The 11,271-nt window shown below is 42.4% G+C and overlaps 1 protein-coding gene across 1 annotated transcript in view; it reads right to left on the reverse strand.

Annotated features, from left to right (window-relative positions):
- SREBF2 (sterol regulatory element binding transcription factor 2) overlaps window positions 1–8,043 on the reverse strand; it is a 38,999-nt gene extending 30,956 nt beyond the window's left edge. The window contains exons 1-3 of the mRNA XM_015427162.1: window positions 7,665–8,043; window positions 1,344–1,525; window positions 77–217 (exon numbers count right to left, since the gene is read on the reverse strand). Of these exons, the coding sequence (XP_015282648.1) occupies window positions 77–217; window positions 1,344–1,525; window positions 7,665–8,043 (702 nt within the window). The remainder of the gene's footprint in view (window positions 1–76; window positions 218–1,343; window positions 1,526–7,664) is intronic.
- Window positions 8,044–11,271: the final 3,228 nt, after the last annotated feature.

Genomic DNA, 11,271 nt, shown 5'->3' on the forward strand with positions numbered 1-11,271 from the left:
GCTGTGTAAACGAGTGTAAAGCAAACCTAAATTAAGAGAAAGAATCCGGAGATTAACACAAGGAGTGCCATAATACCTGCAGGGCCGTTGTCTGAATAGGAGTAGTCAATGTTGTGAGGGCTGGATTCTGAACAGCAGTCATTACAGGACTGCCATCAGCTTTCAATGTTGTTAAAACCAGTGAGTCTGTTTTAATGATCTGCGGCTGGACAAGGACCTGGAAAAAGACACAGTGAAAAGTTTAATGGAGCAAAGAAAGTGAACACAGAAAAATGCTGCATCCTGCTTCAGCAAGTGGAAAGCTCTTTCTTAGCGGATGTGTTCTGAGTGCATGAAGTTCCGCTATGCAATAAAAGCCTATGGCTGCTACTGTAATGTCTGTGCTCCCATGCGCCTCCTTTCTGCACACACGAAGGCAGAAGGAACTTGCTTATAAGCCACCCTGCTTGGTTTTGCAGCTAGATCTGAAGTATGCTAGCTACCGCAGGCCCACAGATGTGCAGCTAGTAACAGACTATGTCTCCTGGTGTGGCACCCACCAGTGCATCAATCGGATCTCTTACCTTTTTCTAGTAGAGCAGAAAAGTTCTAGCCCCCATGGTCAAGGAGATCATTTTTCAGGGTACAGTTACCACCTTCTAAAAGCTTTCAGAAATGCCTTGTCTAATACTTCCCCCCTCCATTTCAAAACTGTGATAGTCAATATTCCAAAATATGGCAATGCTAGCATCACTCAACGCTAGCATCACTCAATGATTTCCAATCAAGTCATTTGAAAAAACTGGCGATTTCTCAGATTCCCTTCTTCTGATATCAGTGAATGCTATTCATTTCCCCATAACTCAATAATCCCAGACTTTGGCCTATGAATTACCAACTTTATATACCTTTTTCTAGTAGAGCAGAAAAGTTCTAGCCCCCATGGTCAAGGAGATCATTTTTCAGGGTACAGTTACCACCTTCTAAAAGCTTTCAGAAATGCCTTGTCTAATACTTCCCCCCTCCATTTCAAAACTGTGATAGTCAATATTCCAAAATATGGCAATGCTAGCATCACTCAACGCTAGCATCACTCAATGATTTCCAATCAAGTCATTTGAAAAAACTGGCGATTTCTCAGATTCCCTTCTTCTGATATCAGTGAATGCTATTCATTTCCCCATAACTCAATAATCCCAGACTTTGGCCTATGAATTACCAACTTTATATACCTAGGACAATTCAACACCTGGTGGCCAGGCTGTCTCCAGCTATTACTTCATTTCCAGACTTGGAATAGAGAGAGATGTCAACACACATCTCAGAAAATTCAGATGCCAACACCACAACACAAAAGTACTTACTGGAACCTGCTGGACTTGAGGGGCAGCTACCGTCTGGACTGTGGCTGGGGTTAGTGTCTGGATGGTTCCATTGGCAGCCTGTGTGAAGACCCTCTGGGCTTGCACTGTTTGTACCTGCTGCTGGATGGTGACTGGCTGAACTTGAGAGGAAGTCACCAAGCTCTGTACTTGAGGCTGCAGCACTAAAAGGAAAACAAGAAGAATCTCAGAAATAGCCTACACAGGCTCATGTGGAACAACAGCCACGGCTTTAAATTTACACACAGTAAGCCGAAATTGCTGATGATTCATTCACTCACAATGGTCTACTAGACATACACTGAAAATTTTCCCCCTATATGCCTCTTTCTTTAGTGGCATCAAACCTGGTGAAGCCATCTTGTGAAAAATTAATTTACAAACCAACTGTAAACAAGAGAATCATGGGTCAAAAAGCCTTTGGTCTAAGCTGCTTACTTGAAGAAGCTCTTTATGATGCCAACATTAGCTTGGAGACTGGGAGTGGCTTACAGACCAATTCTTAATAGAATTAAACTGGATATGATACTGGAAAATCTGCAAGTGGATCTTCTACTGTTGCCAAAGGCAAGCCAGCAACTGCACAAGCCCTAATTTAAAGAGATACAGAAGGGAAAAGGGCTCATCCAAACTACTCTCATTTAGGAGCTGGGATTCCTACTATACCATTTAGGATTTTCACAGTTTAGTCATGCACACAGTCCAGATAACAACTGGCAGGGGCTTCCCATACTCCAAGCAAAACTTTCCTGGGAGAAAGGTACTTAGCCTTTCCACAGAGAACATCAGGGACTGTCTCCTCACAAATGATCCTCCCTCCTGGGGAACATACAGTGGAGTCTGCTCAGAGGCTACTGCAGGACAGTGCCTGAAATCTTGTTGACTGGCACAAGCAGCAAGACTTTTCTGATGCTGCTGATGCTGCTACCTTCACCAGAGAGGTCCAGCAGGTTCAGTCATCATTGATCTTCAAGAAGTTAATTGAGAATATTCTGTGAAAAGGGCTAAAGAAAGTATTTCTTTTTCTTTGGGGGTTGCAATAAAAATCAAAAGTAAAAAAAGAATATTCTGTGAAGTTCTTTTGTCTGAAGGCGAAATGACACAAGACTTTCTTTAACGAAGCAGGTCCAAGTCCCCTTCCCTGCAGCCGCCTCCCAGCACTGGGATTTAGAGGTTTACTCTTTGCTGCTTCTGTAGACAGAGGTTCCCTTCAGTCACCATGGCTAGTAGCCATTGATGGATCTCTCCTCCATGCCTTTTAAAACCACCTATGCTTATGGCCATCACTCTTTCCACTGACAGTGAATTCCACGATTTAATTACTCGTTGAGTAAAGAAGTATTTCCTTTTGTCTGCCCTGAACCTATTTCCCCAAATGTCCCCAAATTCTACTATTATGTGAGAAGGAGAAAAAGCTCACTCTATCCACTTTCTCCATAGCTTTTCTAGACTGAGAAGCCCCAGACGCTTTAGCCTTTTCCTCATAGGAAAGATGCTCCAGCCCCATAATCTTATTGGTTGCTCCCCTTTGTACTTTTTGCAGCTCTACAATACGCTTTTTGTGATACAGCATCCAGGAGCGTACACAGTACTCCAAATGAGGCTGAACCATAGTTTTATACAAGGGCAATACTGTAGTATTGGCTGTTTTAGTTTCAATTCCTTTCAAAATAATTCCTAGCATGGGGTTTGCTGCCACACACTGAATCAACATTTTGATCAAGCTTTCCAGTACAGCTCCCAAAATCTTTCAGTCTCCGCCTCACCCGTTCAGACCCCATTAGCATAGATTTAAATTAGTTGCTGTGGATTTTCCAGGTCATGTGGCCGTGGTCTTGGCACTGTAGAATCTGACGTTTCGCCAGTAACTGTGACTGGCATCCTCAGAGGTATAACACAGAAAAATGGAGTACCCTCTGTGTCAAGGTGAGAAGAACATGGTAGGCAGGTAATTTATATCTACTCTAGAAGGTGGGGTAAGGCTGAGTCATTATCTTGTAGGAGTTCCCCAAGTTATGAACATGCTAATGGAGGAGCTTTCCTGAGAAGGTTCTTTTGTATATGGATTGTTTCCTGAGGAGGTTTTCTGTTTCCTGAGGAGGTTTCTTTTGTATGTGGATTGGATGTTGAGATTCTAATCTTATTTGTAGTGCTATTGCCAGATGTACAGCCTTTTGTGTTTTTCAGGACAGGAAACCATGCCCTATTTATTTTTAAACTCTCTTCTTTCTTGTAATGTTTTATGAATTACAATGGTTTCCCTGTGTAATCTGACATAGTAATTGGAAGTGTTGTCCAGTCTTTCAGTGTCTTGGAACAAAATACTGTGTCCTGTTTGAGTTAGGCTATGTTCAGCCACTGCTGATTTTTCAGGTTGGCCAAGTCTGCAGTGTCTTTCATGTTCTTTTATTCTTGTCTGAATGCTACACTGTGTGGTCCCGATGTAAACTTGTCCACAACCGCATGGTACGTAGTATACTCCTGCAGAAGTTAGGGGGTCTCTTCTGTCTTTTGCTGATCATAGCATCTGTTGTATTTTTCCGGTGGGTCTGAATACTGTTTGTAGGTTGTGTTTTTTCATAAATTTCCCCATATGATCAGTGATTCCTTTGATATATGGCAAAAACACTTTTCCTGTGGGAGGCTGTTTTTCCTCAGTTGTTTGTTTTACCTTTGGTTTAATCGCTCTTCTGATTTCATTCTTGGAGTAGCCATTTGCTTGAAGTGCGTGATGTAGATGATTTAGTTCTTTTTTGCCGAGGGTGGTGATTGGTGTTTTTGTATAAATAACGGTCCGTGTGAGTTGGTTTTCTGTGGACATTGTGACCTAATTGAAGGTTAGTTTTGCGGATGACCATGATATCTAGAAATGGGAGTTTACCCTCGATTTCTTTTTCCATGGTGAATTGTATGTTGGGGTGGAATGTTGTTGAGGTGGTCTAAAAACTCCATCAATTCTACTTCTCCATGTCTCCAAATGATAAAGTATCATCTACGTACCGGAACCAGACTCAATGACGAACTAAATCATCTAAATTACCTGCCTACCATGTTCTTCTCACCTTGACACAGAGAGTCATCTTTCTGTGTTATACCTCTGAGGATGCCAGTCACAGTTACTGGCAAAACGTCAGGTTCTACACTGCCAAGACCACGGCCACACAACCCAGAAAATCTATAGCAACTAATGAACTCAGGCTGTGAAAGCCTTCGACAACACATAGATTTAAAGTTAGGATTCTTTATTCTAGTATGCATCACCTCACACTTACCCATGTCAAGCCCAGTAGGGACGTTATTGGGTAGGAGTTAAGGAAGCACTCAGGGGCGGATTAAGGTTCACTGGTGCCCTAAGCACTGACCAATCTTGGTGCCCCCCCTCCTTTCCACATTGACCCAGTCCATTTTAATTGTTGACCTGTCTGACCAGATATACAATGCAGGTTGCAGCAATACAAAAATTTATTCATATGGTAACACAATATACTGTACAAACTAAGCCAAGCTTGGGCTACATAAAGTTCTTTTTTCCCTTTTCCCAACTTTGTGGTGCCCTCAGCACGTGCTTAGTCTGTTTAATGGTTAACGGAAGCACTTCTTGAAGTCAGCCACAAATACATTTCCATGCTGTGGGGCCTTGTACACAGTTCTGAGGCCTGTTTACTTAATTCTTTTGTTATTTGATCTGTTTCTTTAGGCTGAGTCCCCCCACTTTTGGGTTGAGTCTCCCTGCCAATGGCTATGCCATTAAGCTAAAGGCACAGGTTGCTGCCAGATTCAAAGAAATTATGGGCAAGGAAAAACTAACATTAACATTGCCTAAGTTTTTTCACACCATACCACCTATGGACAATTACATCATAGTATGAATCCACATATTGAAACTAAAGGAGCCCTTAGTCCACAAAGCTTCGACTGGAATAAAATGTTGTTAGTCTTTTAAGATGTACCCCTTTTCCCCCCTAGCAACAGACTAACATAATCAGGCCTCTGGAAACACAGCTGAAACTCATCTTCCTGATCTTGGCTATGGTATCCCACTTCATCCCTTTGCAAATGCCAAGGTTCTTGAATCTGCCTACCAAATCTTAATTTATATAGTCACATTTACTAAAATCCAAGCTCTATTAAGAGCCACATGATGGTATGACCATTATTTGTGTGTGTGTGTGTGTGTGTGTGTATGTGTGTGTGTGTGTGTGTATATGTATATATGTAAATATATTATAATTAGGAGTAAGGCCGGTTGTGGAAGAAATACAACGAACTCTAGAAGGAAACTCCAGGTGAGTGTCCCGACTGTGGCTGGTGGGGCAGCAGAGGGAAGGGAAAATAGAGGGAGGCAAGCCATGTTTATTTCCTTCGGCTTAGCTACAAGGCAGGACAGTCTGAAGTCATTTTGCTGCCCCAAGTGGGTAGTATGGGAGGACAGCCTCATGGTAACAGGTATGGTTCCTTCCACCTCTGACTTATGTTGATTTGGGGTTATGCAGTGGCAGCTAAGGGAGAAAAGCACCTCCTCCTATGCCATGTCTTCTGGGTTCCAAGGGTCTGGAAAGCGGTTCCATAGCCAGTTACAGGGTTGCCAACTCTGGGTTGGGAAATACCTGTAGATTTGAGGAGTAGAGCCTGGGGAGGGCAGGGTTTGGGGTGCGGAGGAACCTCAGCAGGGTATAATGCCATAGAGTCCATTGCCCAAAGCAGACATTTTCTCCTGGAGAACTGATCTTGGAGATCTCAAGGTGCTGCTTGGAGGCTGGCAATACTAAGGGGAGGGCAAGACCTGTAGATTTAAGGGGTATAGCCTGTGGAGGGCAGGGTTTGGGGTGCGGAGGAACCTCAGCAGGGTATAATGCCATAGAGTCCATTGCCCAAAGCAGACATTTTCTCCTGGAGAACTGATCTTGGAGATCTCCAGGTGCTGCCTGGAGGCTGGCAATACTAAGGGGAGGGCAAGACCTGTAGATTTGAGGAACAGAGCCTGCGGAGGGCAGGGTTTGGGGGTAGGGGGGGACTTCAGCAGGGTATAATGCCATAGAGTCCACTGTCCAAAGCAGCCATTGTAATCACTGGGGAATTTTCTGAAGGGGAAATGATGTGCTGTGGTTGATGAACCCGGTGATTTCTGGGAGATCGCCAGGCCTCACAGGGAGATTGGCAACTCCAATGACCATTTAAGGGAAGATTGGGATATGTGTTTTACCTCAGGACACATTGAATGACTCCCAACAGCAACAGCAAACTGTTTAGAATGTTAGAGGCAAAGGCCAATCAGGCCACATATGCAAATGACCTCTGTGTTCTGACTGGCTACTGGGGGGAGAAGAACAGCAAACTGTTTAGAATATTGGAGGCGAGACTCAGGCAACGAACCCAGGGGACTGGCAAAACCTCAGAGTGGCAGCTCAGGGAACCAAAGGCTGTGGGAGCGTGTGGAGCGTTCACACCAAAAGAGAATTATACATAAGGAGAGATAAAAAATAAAACAGTTCTCACTGTTAACTCTTGTATTTCTATGCTCATTTGCTGCCATTCACAGGCCTTACCAACTGCTTTAATCCAATCTCAAGTATACTTATTGCCCAGTTACTTATGCATCTTGACTCTAACTAGCCCTTCCTGTCAACTAATCCCCCCACCCTCTCTCTACCTATATGTAAGGCTTAAGGAAAACTGTTTCAAAGTATCTGATGAAGTGTGCATGCACACAAAAGCTTATACCCAGAATTAAACTTTGCTGGTCTTAAAAGCGCCACTGGACTCACACTTTGTTCTACTGCTTGAGACCAACAAGGCAACCCAACTGTATCTATCGAAATATTGCTATTTGTTCAACAATGTTTAGTTCAGGGCAATGCTCTCTCTAAGCTATAGAGTCTTGTGAGCAAAAATTCTACTTTGTGAGCAACTGGCATTAAAGTTGTGAACGAGCAATATGGCTACTGCATAAATTAGTTTGCTCTGGCGCCATCTTTACTGAGCTAAGACAAAAATGTGTGAGCCGGAGGGTAAAAAACTGTGAGCTAGTTCACACTAACTCAGCTTAGAGGGAACATTGCTTCACGGATGTCAAACATGCAGCCGGGGGCCGGATGAGGCAAGCTCTTTTTCTACGGAACGACCCCTGAGCTTTAGTAGCCCTGACCTGGACTGCCCAGGGTAGCTGGCTCTTGTCAGATCTTGAAAGCCCTTCATAACAAATGAGCTCGACACCCCTGGTTTAGTTCTTCCTATTTAATACACCTGACTTCAAAAGCTTCCTACAATACAATGCCCATTATTTTGAGATCCTTCAGACCCTACCTTGGAAACTTGTGGCTGCATTTTGATAAATTACAGGCTGCTGAATGAACCGTGTCTGAGGAGCAGAGCTGAAAGTTGGAGTAATCATCACAGTCTGTTGCTGAAGCCGAGGCTGAACCTGAGGACGAGGTTGAAGGGGGGGGGCAGCCCGTTGCGTTGCAGCAGCCGACTGGGACACTTTCACTTGCACTGCCTGAAGCTGGGGAGAAGCTGCATTAGGTGGGAAAGACTGAAGCTGTCCCTGGCTGAAGGTCCTCTGTGATGAGACATCTGCCGCCCCATTTCCATTACATGCACTGTTGTTCTGGAAGGTGCCACACAACTGTTCAGAAAACAGATCCGGAAACTCTCCAACCTGGTTGCTGACAAACTGCAGCATCTCTATAAAAAGACATTCAAAAGAAAACACACGTTTCAGATGCTATTATACATGTCACTATTCAGTTTCCTTAAACAGATACACATATAGACTGATGGAAGTGGTCTCAAAGAACCTTGGGATGCAAATATATGTATTTCTTCACACAAATTCTGTAGGGATGCCAGAAGCTATAATTCCTATTGGGCTCAGTAGGACTTGCTTCTGTTTTCTGCTGGAAGATCTTGCTTCAGCATCTTGTTGTACAGTCACCAACTATAACCAATTATGCAACTCATACACAAGAGAAAAAAATAATGGTGGTAGAAAGTACTGCATCATTCTGTACAGGGACTACAACAATTCTGACACTGATATGCAAAAGTAATAGTAGCGGTAACAAAATATCCTTTACCAACAAGGAAAGATGTCATGCAATTGAGTTGTAAGTTGTGAGTACTCATCAGTATTCCCCCCACCTTTAAGTTTTAGGGCAAAGAAATAGCTTAAAGAAAAACTAAAGGTGCTAAAGGCAAAAAAATGCAAGTATTAAATTTGCAAGTATGCTGGTAATCCCATTCCACAGTGTTCATAAGAAAAAGCCAACATGCATTCAGTTTACAAATAAAACTGGGGACCGGTACCTGTATAAATGTGTGGTTCCAATCACACATTCAGCTCTCCATGCATTGAATGCAACATGAGATTTACTTCATAAATTAAAGACATCTTGTAAATGCAGAAATCATTAAGTAACCAAACCCAGAATCCCATGGGGGCAACTAAACAGAAATGTATAGCCCTGTAAATGCCATACTCTTTTGACAAATATCTTCGAATTCCTCTATTATATTTTAGACCCATGGCTTTGTTTTCTTCTGTTAGCTCTTCATAACTACAGATGTGAACATCCAGGGGAAAAATATTTTAAAAATCAGGGAGGTGGGAGGGGGGGAACTTTCATTTTTTTCAGTTTTTCCAATACAAAAATTTGAAAATGTGGAGAGCACTGGAAAAACCTCCCAAGAAATATTTTTTTCCTCTTTTTGTCCTACAAAGCATTTTTTTGCTCTGACCTGGATGGCCAGCCTAGCCTGACCGCATCAGATCTTGGAAGGCAAGCAAGGTCAGCCCTGGTCAGTCCTTGGATGGAAGGCCACTACGCAGGGGCTGGCAACGGCAAACCACCACTGCTCATCTCTTGCCTTGAAAACCCGACAGGGCTGCCCACCACAAAGCATTTCACTCATTCCAAATATACAGCATGAATAGGTCTGAGGGATTTTTCTGTTTTTCCAGCAGAAAAACTGAGACGTTTTGGAAGCAACGAAAAACCCCTCTTATTCCATAGACATATAGTTTTGGCTTCAATATAATGATAATGCAGTATTAAAATATTTAGTGTTTTCAGTGTTTCAGAGTTTAATATCCAATCATCCTGGCAGTCCTACTTATTGTGACCATTGAGAGTGTTTCTGTCCCAAAAATACACTTCTTTTGTTTACTACAGAAATTATTCTCAGCCTCTTAGATAGCTAAGGTTAGGGTTCAGTAGTTTGCAACTTTTTTCATGTCCTGGTATACTTGCAATCTTTCTTATATACAATTAAGATATTTATACTTCTAAATCAGTAAATGAAATTTAGGTTTGATGGTAAAGAAAGTTCCTTCCCCTACCAAAAGAAAATAATCCCCCCATGGTTTCAAAATTTACAGAAGTTTTTCATACAAACCGAGCTCTGTCTAGTAAATAACTTTCTGTGCTTTTTTTTTTAAAAAAAAGTTTTGACAGTTTTTCTCATCTAGTTTCTTTGCACATTAAGCCATGTTTCCCATTGCTGATTAACTGAACCATCCACTCTAGTCCTCTTCCTGAAGTCTCAAACAAACAGGAACTGGAAATTTAAACAATGTAAGAAAAGTATAGGGTACTGGAAATTTTTCCAAATCATTTTTTTCCTGAAAAACCCACGTCATTGTTCTTTAAGGAAACAGGCCTCCCACTTCAACATCCCCTTTTCATCCCCTTTTCAACATCCCCTTATATCTTTTTTCAAGATTACCTCTAAAGAGAAAGCTTTGATAATTCTCGTTGGTACAATTTGCATCTGGGCAAGTCTATCAAATTTCTCCTAAGAATCCCAAGAACGCTTTTCCTTTGGTTATCAACTCTCATACATGATGCTTATTCACTAAGGACAAACATTATACAGATAACCCAACTCTGTTTTTTACCAGGATGGAGAAAAGGTCAAGAAAATGCTGTGAAAAATACCATGGCACCAAGGGTTTCCCATCATAATGTCAGATTAGGATCTGGGAGATCGATTAAAATCTCTTCACAGACATGAAACTCAGTGCAGCACACATCACATAGCTGCAAGAATCAAAAGGGAATGAATGTGAATGTCATACCAGAAGGAAAGACGATATACAAATTTAATATGTGGGTTTAAAAAAATCTTATAATGTTTCAAATATTGTATTCACTTCAATGAGAATTCAGTACAGACTTCTCCACAAAAAAAAAAAATCTCCTTCTAACCTAAAAATCCATAAACATGCCTTAGAAACTGACATGGGAAAGAAAAGCTGCTTATAATAAACTGGTCCTCTGTGCAACAATAGTAGCAGGATTTTATGGAGCAGATATCTCCTTGTATATACCAGAATATGGGGAATGCAGAAACCTCATATCCAGTTACTTTTCCTCACTACACCCCCCCATTGCATTTTGTTCACAAGGATCCCCCCCCGCAACCCTCAGAGAGGATTTTCAGAACAAGCTGCTGGGGAAGGCAGGGAATGATCTGCTTCATGAACTGCTTCCACTAACTCCTCCAACAAATCTAATCTACTGGACAGAAAGAGGAGAAACAATGTATGTGATATGGCTCCCAGGATATGACTGAAGAGATCACAGAAACTTGAAGTTAGGAAGATCAGCCGGGGGGGGGGGGGTGTCAGTGAGGAAAACCCAGCCTGTAATCCAGGCTCCCTTGGGAAGCTCTCTCAAATAGGGTTGCCAACTCTAGGTTTGGAAATTCCTGGATATTTAGGGTTGGAACCTGGGGAAGATAGAATATGGAATGTCCACCCTCCAAAAGGGCCATTTTCTCCAGGGGAACTGATCTCTGAACAATGGAGATGAGTTGTACTTCCAGAGGGTCTACAGACCATGCCTGAAGGCAGACAACCCTACTCTCAGCTGAGCTAGTTACTTCAGTTAATTGGTCTGCTACACTCTTT

The sequence above is a fragment of the Gekko japonicus genome, unplaced genomic scaffold (genome assembly GCF_001447785.1).
Source record: "Gekko japonicus isolate JY-2015 unplaced genomic scaffold, Gekko_japonicus_V1.1 scaffold660, whole genome shotgun sequence".
Lineage (NCBI taxonomy): Eukaryota > Metazoa > Chordata > Lepidosauria > Squamata > Gekkonidae > Gekko > Gekko japonicus.